General features: G+C 34.9%; 1 protein-coding gene across 4 annotated transcripts; it reads left to right on the top strand.

Annotated features, from left to right (window-relative positions):
* The first annotated feature begins 905 nt into the window (after positions 1–905).
* On the top strand, positions 906–9,768 carry LOC120345117 (integrin alpha-D-like). 4 transcript variants are annotated; one of them, XM_078113088.1, is made up of 11 exons: positions 906–1,894; positions 2,259–2,335; positions 2,709–2,857; positions 2,969–3,086; positions 3,785–3,956; positions 4,332–4,407; positions 4,597–4,739; positions 5,092–5,200; positions 5,719–5,839; positions 5,980–6,083; positions 8,070–9,763. In XM_078113088.1, exons 1-11 carry the CDS (start codon positions 1,704–1,706, stop codon positions 8,076–8,078), a joined length of 1,269 nt encoding a protein of 422 aa, XP_077969214.1. In that variant the 5' UTR covers positions 906–1,703; the 3' UTR covers positions 8,079–9,763. The 4 variants fall into 4 exon arrangements, 2 of the variants coding, with proteins under 2 accessions (XP_077969214.1, XP_039270450.2); XR_005569827.2 differs by having other exon boundaries at positions 907–1,894; positions 5,980–7,574; positions 8,070–9,768; XR_013475503.1 differs by having other exon boundaries at positions 907–1,894; positions 5,980–7,731; positions 8,070–9,767.
* The last annotated feature ends 2,612 nt before the right edge of the window (positions 9,769–12,380 follow it).

Genomic DNA, 12,380 nt, shown 5'->3' with positions numbered 1-12,380 from the left:
TTCCTCGGTAGCGACCGGATGCAATGTCTTTGGTTTTAATTCTCTAAGTTTCTGCCTTCTATTATCGTATGTGTCATGGTATATGAAAGGAACTTCTCATTCAGACAATTTTCAGTCTTCACGATCTCACGTTTTAGCATGTATGTATATCCATGTATTGAGTTAATTGAATAGTATAGAGGTACAAAAGTAGTAGAGTAGTACAGTAAAGTATCAAAGCGTATCAAAAACATCATACTTGAAAAATCAGCAATGCATCGCAAGATCTTATCCGTATACTAAAAATGTTAATCAATTAAATATTTCTTTGTCAAAGATGTTTAAGTGTGTCACCAAGAACTAATATGCTCTCTTTCGATTCACAAAAAACTTACTTCCTCTTTACAGTTACGTCATTATTTTTGTACGTGGATTAATATGACTACCAGTAATATTTTTCTTATATATATATATATAGGCTACCTCTACCGCTTTTGCGAAATAAATAAATGTCAGCGAATGTGTTGAGGGAGTTCATGTGCCAAGAAGAATTTTTGACGCGCTTTTCATGAACGTGGCGTTTGTTAGCGATGTGTAATATTCAATTAGCGAGAATGCTCACAAACAAAAAGAACTGGGCGAACTTGATCATTTTGCAATTTTGACATTGGCATCTGTGTTAAAAGTCGTTGTATAAAACGAAGCGGGAACTGCCGTGTTGATGCGTCAGCGCTACATTGTTTTTCTTGGAGCAAAAAATGGCTTGTAAGTAGTCAATTACGGCCAGGAAAACGGAACCGTGGTAAAGGACAACGAAATTCTGTTATACAAGTTGGGCACAGTTTTCAAAATCCAAGACTTCCCGACATCCGGTTCAATAAAAAAAACACTCTATTTGTCTTTGAAATGATGGCGTCTGACAAGACGGCAGATGAGTTAGATCCTGTCATGCTTGTCTCGTGTTTTTTTTGCCAAAACTCTCGAATGCTACAGTAAATTTTTTTCTTTTGGTGAATCGGATTATTTTTTTCCAAGGAATCTGATGGTGATTTTTCAGATTGCGCTTCCTTCTAGTTTATTGCACAATGCCGAATCGCAGATATGGAGGTCCAAACTGTCTTGCAGGGGTTTGCTCTCACTGTTATAATTGATGTCTTTCAATGTGGGAGCTATTCTTGGAATCATAAAACTGTGCCGTACTAGTAAAGTTATTATCCTCGTATCGATAAAAGTAAGTAAACTTTGTTAGGTCGATAGGTAGCAGGCGTACTGCCTTTCCTGGTTTGTTAGAATAATTTTGAATGTAAGATGAATAACTTAAGTACGGAGTAACAGAACGGATTCTGTGCGTAATACGCGTAGAACAATACACGCCACAAATAATTATAGGTTAACTGTATGGAGCTTCCGTCACATCTATTGTAAGTTCTAACGAGTTACTGATATTTTTTGATCATGTCTTTGTCAAAATTGGTGATTCATATCCCATGACCTTACTTTTATAATATGCGTACGTTCGCACTTATTCACCAAGTGTGACATGTATAGAAAGCATTTTCTTTTTTTTCTATCACACTTTTTCCTGATAGTTTCACACCTGCGTGGCATTTAAAAATTTAATATACCTGCTGGGTTCTCTCATTGTGTTCTTTTAGTAACAGCTAAACATAAGAAATATTAAACGTTGTAGCCGGCATACTAATTAGGTGGAATCAGTACAAAATATGTGGCCCCAAAATGTGGTGTGGGGAGTTTTTTTATGGGCAACACTCGTTGAAAAAAGTTTTATGATGAATCTTGCTGTGAATGAAACAGCAGTTACGCACATGTCGCCCCAGACTAGAAATGTGGAATCTGAAATTAGTTTTTATGGATATCATCTAGATTTATTCACAGACAAGAATAATAGATCAAGGTACGTATCTCCAGCAATAACTTGGCATATTTAGAATAAATAGAATTTTGTATAAATATTATTCTATCTATATTATGAAACAGGCCCTCAGGGGGGTTAACGCTATAGAATTAAGTATGGGTTTCAGATATTGAGTATATGCAAATCTTATAGTGTTCTTGTAACTCGACGTATTTGCGTTTGGAACATACGTGGTTCAGGGTAACTCAATGACTAAAGATGTATCAACTTATAACTCTAGATTCTAATCAACTACGTTTATGTTTTTGCCATGAAATTAAATAGATTATTTTAAGTTGTATTTTTTATTATCTGTAAGATAAGACTTGCGGAACAATATTACAAATTCTAATTACTTTTTAAGGTTGACAATCGGTGCACCCAAAATGATTGATCCTGAATCAATGGTATTACATAAAAGAAATACAACATCTGACCATGGTGAGAGGCTCTTTTCCAACTACAAGCTAATTTTAGAATTTGAAGTATTTAACATCAATTTTCGATATGGTAGTTAATCCGCAATCTTTCTCAATTTAATTCGTAGTAATGTATGAAGTCTAACAGCATTAAGTTGGCCCGCCTGGCAGATCCGACATGGCGGACAAAGCTAATTTGAGGCGCTGGATGTGAATCTCTGCAGAATGGTACGAATACTGATAAAAAGTCCTATCAGTACGGCTTTTTTGTGTCTCTGCAGTATAAGAATGTGAGAAAATGGAGAAGTTTAAAAAAGGGGTTGGGTTAGACCGCTAGACTGTAGATTACATGAATGATTGGAGAATACATAAGATTATATATATCGTTATTTCAGAGCCAAAAGGAGGCATTATGTCATGTGAATTCGATTCAACTATAGGTAATGGTATTGCACACAACTGTACGTTAACGGATTCGTCCAAGTTACTTCCGGGAGATAATTTTGGAATGTTCGGTGCATCGAAATCTGGCGGTAACTCGATGGTGGGTTGCCACTTTTATATTAAACGTATCTCCGTACTAGGATCTCTCTTTTTCAAAGTGACGAATATTCTTTCTTAAACTGTTCATTGTGTATAAACCATTGTTTTGTAGGCATGTTCATTAACTCGGAAACAAGATTGCGGTAACGCGTCATCTACTCCTGGAATTTGTTTTGAATCATCCGACTTCGGTTCGATCTGGCAAAAAGATGACCGAACAATATCGTTAGGTATGAAATACTAGTGTATCACATCTTCGCTCATATAACTTTCATGTCTATTGGATGCTATAAGTAGTTCAGCTGCTAAATCCATACTCATCTATATTGAAAGTGTTCTAAAAACCTAATTTCCGACCTCAGAAATGGCCAATACTGGTTCCCCGCGACTTCCCTTCCCAGTAAAAATGTGTGTTTAATTTTGTCAATTTCGTATGTTATTCTTTACTGGATGGAAAAAATAAACTTGATTATGATTACGGTATATTTAATTGAAAAAAAATAAATAAAATAAAAATAATTGCATTGGCGTTAATAAAATACAGGGTTTATCATATTTACGAAACTCTTCGTACTTGACCTAACCGATGAATATCCACATACTGCAAAGTAAGTTCGTGCAGTGTAGGTCGCAAATTTTAACAAGGACGTCAGCAAATACCGGGAAGTGTTTCAGTAGAAATTAGAGAATATATCAAACTAAACAAACATTGCACCCGGGTTACCAATAGTTCTCCGTAGCATTGTGTGCGTTCGTTCAATGACTCAATATAGTTGCGCGTAATATTATTTCATAATAATGTTGAGGTCAAATTGGCTCTAGGAATCCATGAAAGAATTGTGGTGGATGATTCCGTTTCGAGTCTATATTTTTGCATTGAAATTTTCTCGTTTGAAAATAAAATACCCTATACGGACAATAAATTTAGGCTGCCCTGGAACAAATGTTGAAGTTCTTTTTGTACTGGACGGATCGGGGTCAGTTGGGAATGAAAGTTTTGATATAGTCAAACAATGGGTGAAAAACATAACACAGAAGTTGGACATCGACACAGGAAAAGTGACTGTAGGCGTTGTTCAATATTCACATTATTTTGATACGTAAGTATATATATATGTATTATATATTTAAAATTGAAATTAAACCTTGAGTGAAATTGTTAGTATGGCTGATCCTGAATCAAACTATAATATCGGAGTTTTGAATACTGAATTAAATTTCACAGAAAATCTGGATACTCTTGTAGTACTCAGTAATCATAATCTAGGTATAGACTTCATCACCAATGTTTGGTTCGTGAACTATTCGACGATGCACGGAAGATTTTTAAATAATCTCGTTTCGAAGGATATAATTATGAATGTTCTGAATTTGGTTTGCTCTGTCCCTTTTGTTGTAATGTGTAATAATCTGATAAGTTTTCGTATGCATCAGTAATTTCTAAACATTTATATTTCATTTATAACTTTGCACAGACAAGACATCAATGAGCAAAGGTATATAAAAACACATATTAAAATTGGACAGTACAAGACTTATGAAAAATTAGCCGTGAGTAATGTTTTTTTTTTATCACACTATACTTTATTTAGCATTACATGTCGTGAACGCTCGTTTAGTCGCGGTTCTTGGGAAGCAGATGTCAAAAACTTTGATCAAACCTTAGATATGGTTGTTTTCATCGCCCATTTTGCAATATTTGAAGTCTTTCAAAATATATCATTTCATTTCATCATATAGGTCGAAATCGATAGGATTAAGTTAGATGGATATACAACGTATACTGGAAGAGCTCTACAAAAGGTCGTTTACGATTTTCAGAATACTTTTCATTACAATGAATCCACTACAAAACAAATTATGATTCTACTCACTGATGGGAAGTAGGTTACTTTGTTTGACTATCTAAAAGTAGAATCAATTTGTCCATAATTTTGAACGAATATCGAGTTTTCCCAACAGAAATATCAAGATATAACCAGAAACATTTTTTGCAAACTATCAATACATCTATTTCGTGTCCAATATTTGACCCGAATATTTGGATGTAGAGATATCTATAATGGCTTACATAGTCGTCACTTCAGTTTCTTCGAGTTGTTTTAAATGTTGCATTGTTGTAAACCTCTAGCTAGAACAATTAGTCCTAAAACCTTGTACTTCATTCTGCCTCAAATTTCTATTTCCCTTCTTTCAACCTCGGTGTATCTTTTCAAATAAATAACACATATACAGAGCATCCGACGCAGAAAATGTGACGAAAAATGCACAGAATTTGCGCGATCTAGGAGTTTTACCATATGCTGTTGGAGTCGGAAACGAAGTAAACATAACTGAACTAAATGTAAGAAACATGGATGTTGTAAGTTTCAAGTAAAATTACTTAGGTTTGGATAAGCAAAATCGAACTAAAGTTGACTTAGTCACTACTAATCTCTTGATAAATTCACTGAATGTGCTACAAAAACTAGAATTGCAATCGTTATGACTTCGTTCGACACGAACCTGACCGAAAGTCGCAAACTGACGAAGTTTTTGGAACAGCTAACCAAATCAATTTAGAGCGTTAATCACATTTAATGGTGACATAAACCGCGCAACGAAACGTTCATCCTTGTCATTGTGATTCCAAGCCCGATTTTGGCCTGTAGACTGTACACACAGGTTTAACTTCAAATTCTATTTTTTTACTGATAATGCTTGGCGTTTTGTCCGAATATTGGAATTTTAACATAATACAGCCTCGCGATCTATTTCAGAGGTAATTTTATAAGTACGCAAATCAAGCTTCATTAATATATTTTTCCAGCTAGTGAAAAAATGTAAAACTGTGGCTATGACTTTTTATTTTATTTTTTTCAGTTAATTGCAACAGGTGACCCCGAGGGTAACAATACTCGGGTGCTGATGGCGGGAACATTTTCTGGACTTGATGTAGTGGCCAAAGAATTGGAATCGACAATCACCGCTGTTGCGTTGGAAGGTAATAATATTATACCGCTAAGGAATTAACTAATACAATGATTTTATGAAAAGTATATAAACATTGCATCAGTTAATACATATATATTAAGCATAATATTTTAATTTTATATAGCATAATAATCTTAATAATAATTCAAGGAGCCAGCTCCGGACAAAACACCGTCGGTAGTACGATGGAATTTGGAGCGATGGGAATATCTATTGCATATAGTATATTGCCTAAAGTGAGAAAAAATCAGACGGTAAGTGAACATTCAGAGAAAGTCAGGTTTATTGACTGGCTGCCAATTATGAGAAACGATTCTACCTCACAATTCTTTACTTTACAACCCCATTATTCTGATTGAAAAGCGCAGACAAAATCGAATGAAGTAGGGGAAGGTGGGGCACGTTGGGACATGGTGCACAGTGGAAAATCAGCTCTCACACTAATACTATATTCGGAATCCGGTTCGCGGTTCGATGTTTCAATCCGTCCATCGGTGAGTTACAACGTCCCCGCAAACGGATAACGGACGGGTAGAGCGACGCAAGCTATGAGGTGAAATTGGTTTTGGGGGGTTGAAACTAAAATTTCACCGTTCCAGTTTTTTCTTTTTTCTAACTTAGCCTTTTCAACGTGACAAACCACCGTCTGATATCTTTCAGCTATAGTCCACTGTGAAATATTTATAACGTTGGCGAGTGGATGTGCCTTCCGAATTTCGCCGTGAGATGATCTGAAGATATTTGTTGATTATGGGGAACAATGGACCGGGGTTCAGTGGGACATGCCCTACATTGCACAATTCGACAGTGTTTGATACAACAAGTGCTTAGAGACCTATAGATGCGTTATATTTCCATGTAACATTATGGTATCTTTCGACCCATGGCCCCATATGAAATATATTCGAGAATCAAAAATATTTCCAGATTTAGATTCGGATTAGAAAATAATTTAATTTGTAAGCGAATTTTTTGGTGGAATATCTGAAATATTTCGGTTGAACATTGATTTTAAAAATCTTAAATCTTCAAATTTGAGGTCTCCCTGTTCTTTAGACGATTATGCTGATTGATTGCTTATTTTTAAGGGCATACTTCCTTGAATTTTAACAGAATGACCCATTGTGCCCCAGGGTCTGTCCGAATGTGCCCCACAAGTGGGGTACAGTGGGACACTTGACAAACGTTTTTCAAAGCATTTTGGTGGTAAGATGTGTGTCGCAAAGGAATTTCTTAGTCGCTGAATAAAATATACATTTACCCCTCTCTGCAATAATCCCGCAAAGTCATATGAATGTGCAAAATAAAGGGCTCAAAATATGAAAAAGAAAAAAAGTGTCCCAACCTTCCCCACTTTCCCCTACATTTTTTCATAGGATTATCGAGAAAAACTTTCCAAATTTGCCATTCTTATTGCGACTTAATTAACAATTTTATAAACCATTAACGGCAATATCTGTGTCGGTATGTTACGAATGATCGTTGTGATGAAAATGACCCGTTATCCGTTTCTTATACTTGCAATGTTTCTTGTTAAAATGTGAGTCGTGAGATGGGCACGAAAGATTTTTTTATGAAGTTTGTGGGCGAATGTGTGTGAGTGTGAGTAGATTTTGTTTTGCCGATCGGTTGCAGGCAGCCTTAGCATTCATGTATGTTTCGCGCGCGATCAACGTTGGCGCTCGTGAAGAATAATAAACTGAAGAGTATTCGACAGAGCAACTGCGGAGATTTAAAGAAAATAGGTATGATTAAATCCATGTCACAATTTCAGTATTAGCGTGATTTTAACTTCCAACTTATTTTTTCATGCATCCACTAATAAAGCAATATCCAACTGTGAACCGTAAAATGCAACTGAACCCTATATTTTGGTGCGTTGTCTTTTTATCGGCAAACGAGGTAACTACGTCGCTTGAGTTGAATCTTCTAAATTTCTTTTTATTCACCCTTTCTTGCGTTTTGACACGATAATCTGCATATTGTATTTTATTTTAGAATAATTAAATATCTAATAGATAGATTTGTACATCTTTGAATTTCAAAATCAAGTGGTTTCTGTTACTAAATTTTGATAAATGTTCTTATGTGCCTTATTTGTTTTCAACGTGGAGTGTATAGGTACTTCCCTAAAATTTACAATATCTAGCAAAACGCAATTATCCAATTGTCACCCTATGTCACTTATGCGAATATTTGTGCTCAATATTTCTAAAATTTGGTAATTTTTTCATTTCAAGATTCAATGAATGGATGCATTGTACATCGATTTTGTTAAATCAGTCTCCAAACTTGTGAAACGCAGACGGTCTTGACACGACATTCGTGAGAGTTAAAAGAAAAAGTAAATACCTCCATGCAACGTCGTCTGGATTAAACAAGGAATCATAAGACTTATGTGATATGTCTGTCTATTCGAGTATATCAGAAACAAACTCTGTTTCAAAAAGTTAAATCCACAACCAATTTACTTTTATTGTCGTTTATAAATTACATATTTGAGTTGTGAAGTGATTGAAATTAAAGAATGAAGTTGGTACAAAAGCCTGAGTCTTAGGAAGTTTAAATTACTGAGTAAATAACATTTCTCTATTTTATATCTTCCAAGTTAATCCTAATAGAATTCCAATGCTAAAAGTTTTAGCCCAGCTGTTGAATTGCTCATCTTTGACGAATATTTATATGTTTGCATAGATTTCATCCTATCAATTGTCACTTTGCAATCTGAACGTAAGCACAAACTGAAGTGTAATGAATTAAAAAATTAGTACTTTGATGCCAGGCTGTCATTCATGTTTTCAATGCCAACTACATCATTAGAAATAAAAAATATCATACGCGAAATGAAGCCCAAGTCAAGTTTTGGAATGGATGGAATTCCATTCAAAATATTGAAATATGTTCCAGAACACATTGCTTATATTCTGACATATATATATATTTTCAATCTTTCACTTTCTACTGGATTATTGATTAAAAGCTTCAAGACATCTAAAAGTTTTTCCTCTTTTTAAAAAAAGTAGTGTTCCAGATCTCGGCAACTATAGACCCATTAGTCTTTTGCCATCGTTTTCTAAGATTCTTGAAAAATGATGTATAGTAGAATGTCTAACTACTTTGAAACCAACAATGTTTTCCACTCGCATCAATCTGGTTTCCATAAGCAACACCCCACTGTTATGGCTGCTAATGTTTTGGTAAAAAAAACTAACCAAGGCGTTTGAAGGCAAACAACATGCAATTGGAATATTTCTTGATATTTCAAAAGCCTTTGACACGCTTGACCATTCCATCCATCCTTTTATAAAGTAAGCTCTATCACTATGGAGTTAGAGGCGTCCCATTCAATTGGATCACAAGCTGCTTGTAATAAGGGAAACAAGTTGTCTAATATGACAATTCATTCTCTACAAATATTTGTGTCAAGAAGCACGGAATTACTCAAGGATCTTTATTTTGCCCATTATTTTTTCTAGCTTACATTATTGTTATGTCTAGGTGTCTGAAATTCCCTGAGTCAATCATGTTTGCTGATGACACTGACCTGATTGTTCATGGGAAAAACATTGAAGATCTATTCACAGTTGCAAATCAAAAACTAGCCAACATTCATAGCTAGATGTTGGTTAATAAATTATCTCTGAATGCTAATAAAACTAAATTTGTATTATTCCACCCAAGCAAGCATAAAAATGTGAGTTGTATAAAACCACTGCTGCTCAATGGCAATGAAATTGAAAGAGTGAAAAAAATAAAAATTCTAGGAGTTATCTTTGATAAAAATCTGTCTTGGAAATCACAAATGGCACATGTTAATAGTAAATCAAAAAGAAACCTAGCATTTTCTGCCAAAGTATCCCAGTATGTTGATCAATCAGCTTTACTAGCAATGTTTCAATCATTACTAATCAGCCATCCATATTTGATATTGTTGTTCAGTCTGGCTTCATGGTAATAAAACACTCGTCTCAAAACTGCAGAGTACTTGTAATAATTTTTTACGGATTGTTTTTGGTAAAAGAAAACTTGAAAGTACTGTAGACCATTACTTCAAATCGCTAAATATACTTAAGGTTGAAGATGATGGAATTTGAAGTTTTATCATTAGCTTACGACTTCCATAATAATGCGCTACCCAATTGCTTTAATGACATGCAAAAATAGCTTCGACCGAAGAAGTAGTTCTGATTTATTCGTACCTTTCATGAGTAAATCTGTGAGTCAGCATTCCTTGTCTTTTACTGGACCCAAACTTTGGAGTTCTCTTCCCTTAAATTTGAAGACTTTAAAGTCCAAAATATTTTTTCAAAAACAAGTCATGTCTCATTTAGTTTCCAACTATTAAAAATTACTATTTGGAAACTAACTTCTAGTGGTATTCGATGACAAAAACTTGAGACACTCCACACTTGCACATTATTGTTTTAATGAGAATGTTGGATAGCTATGATAATATTGTTATATCTTACCATAACTGGCCAGACCTAGTCTGGTACCAAAGAAATGGTATTGTGACATGCATGAGTATACTTTTTAAATATATAGGTAGCTGACATACCTGGATGGTATTTTCTTTTAAATCTTACCTTTTTCTTGGTGTGAGGTCCTTTTTGTCACATATGCATGGTTTTATGTTTGAGTGGTGGTATAAGGGTTGTAGATAGTATAATATGGTTCCTGCAAGGTTACTAATTATTGCAACTAGGCGAGTAGTAGAGCTATATTGGATTATCCCCATCCAGCTTTTAATTTGCCGTGGGTCATTCAATTTGATGTGGTTTTTATATCATTTATGCATGAATGCATTTTAGGTTAAGGCATGGTATTGGTGTTGAGTTGACTTGATGGCCACGGTATAGATAGTGAAATTTTGAGTGTTTTTGCATGGTGTGACATAACCTTCTCTGACCAAGCAGAATGTCATCATATATCGTATATCCATCGCTATATAATGCATGCATCCCAGAAGCATTTATTTAAACAATTATTTTTGCCTGTAATAAATAGGTCAGCGCGTTCCCCTTCACCCAGTCATTGGAACATCTACTTGCAGATTTATTTTTCGTTTTTTAGGTTACTTCAAAGTGATTTCTTATTCCTTATATCCTTGTCTGAAGTCAATTTCCAAAAATGAAAAAACCTTACCTTCACCCTTTGTAAACAATATATCTCTTACCCAACCCTATTGTCCTACCTCACTTAATTATAGTGTTACCGGTAACTTTAAAGTACTTATTACATTCTGGAAAATAATTGGCAATATTTGACTCTAATTTAGGGAATGAAGTGGTCTAGCCCGCCTCTTCATGCACCCAAATCTAGCAACCTTGGTTGGTCAATTTGGCATTTGACTCCATCTATATTCAGCTTGGCGAAATGTTTGCAACAGAATCTTATTTTTTACTGTTCACTTCCGGTTAGAAAATCGATCTATTTGGCAGTGGCAACTATTTCAAATTTCTTGATATGATGTGGCAAATATTTTTTTTCCTTTTTTAATTATTTTTGTTTAATATGTAACTTACCACAAGCTTATCGCCTTTTTTTTAGATAACTTCTCTGTGGTTGTGTGGGTGCGTGTGAGCCTGTGTGATATAATTTTGGGTGAGTGAACACATACGAATTTTTTTTGGCAATACCTTCCATCTTATATTATGTACGTTTCAAACTTATCTAAGGTTTTATTTGCTCTCCTGATTTTATAATCATCTTTATTTGTTTGTTTTCATCAATCATTTTATTGTAATGTTGATTATGGAGTCGAAAAAAACTTATACTTATATTCATCTTCAACCTGAAGCATATTTAGAATGAATTTAAAGTAAAACACGGCACAAAGAGATGTTACTAATCAAATGAGAAAAAAAAACATATGTTGCGAATCGCTGACGTCAGCAGTAAGCGGGTCGATCGTGTGTGTGTGGTATGAAAGTATATGGCGCTTGAAGCATTACATTGAATTGTAAGTTATGTTACATTCACTGCCACTTTAAAGATTTAGTCTATCTACGAGTTGGGATTCCATGGTCGATAGTCTAAGAACCGAAAGAAGGTGGGGATCTAGACACAATATGCTTTTCAACAATATCTTCCTGTGTTTGGGTTTAATTGTTTCCTTGATCGATTTTAGACTGAGACAATTGTTGGATCGACCACACGTCTTTAAACTATGATGCTACGTCATGTATGATAGCGTTAGTCCCTTGCTTATCTATTGGGATTTCATAACCGAGATGGGCCAGATTTTTTGAGGCGACAGTTGTTTTTTGCAATCTGAATAACGAACATGAGCCTATTGTGGATTTGCTCTATTTAATCCACTAAACTAAAAAAAATCGGTTTTTGACTCCTCTGCACATCCTTTTAAAATCACTGATCCTGATGTTGACACTCAAGACGGTGCAATAGACCAGAGTGGTCCAAGGTTGCGAGGTTGGCAGGCCGCAAAAACTTTTTGTCTCGTGGGCCGCAGTCGGATAAAGAAAAGTGATCAAAACAACGCGAGTTCACTCACTTTAAATATATTCAAAAATTTTGAGAAAGATATATAA

This window comes from Styela clava, chromosome 5 (genome assembly GCF_964204865.1).
Source record: "Styela clava chromosome 5, kaStyClav1.hap1.2, whole genome shotgun sequence".
Classification (NCBI taxonomy): domain Eukaryota; kingdom Metazoa; phylum Chordata; class Ascidiacea; order Stolidobranchia; family Styelidae; genus Styela; species Styela clava.
This window is presented reverse-complemented; position numbering and strand designations above follow the sequence as displayed.

Coding starts and splice junctions, on each gene's coding strand:
- LOC120345117 (XM_039414516.2), top strand. CDS start 1,704: ATGTGGCCCCAAAATGTGGTGTGGGGAGTTTTTTTATGGGCAACACTC. Junction 1,895..2,258: donor GACAAGAATAATAGATCAAG/GTACGTATCTCC, acceptor TTACTTTTTAAG/GTTGACAATCGGTGCACCCA. Junction 3,087..3,784: donor TGACCGAACAATATCGTTAG/GTATGAAATACT, acceptor CAATAAATTTAG/GCTGCCCTGGAACAAATGTT.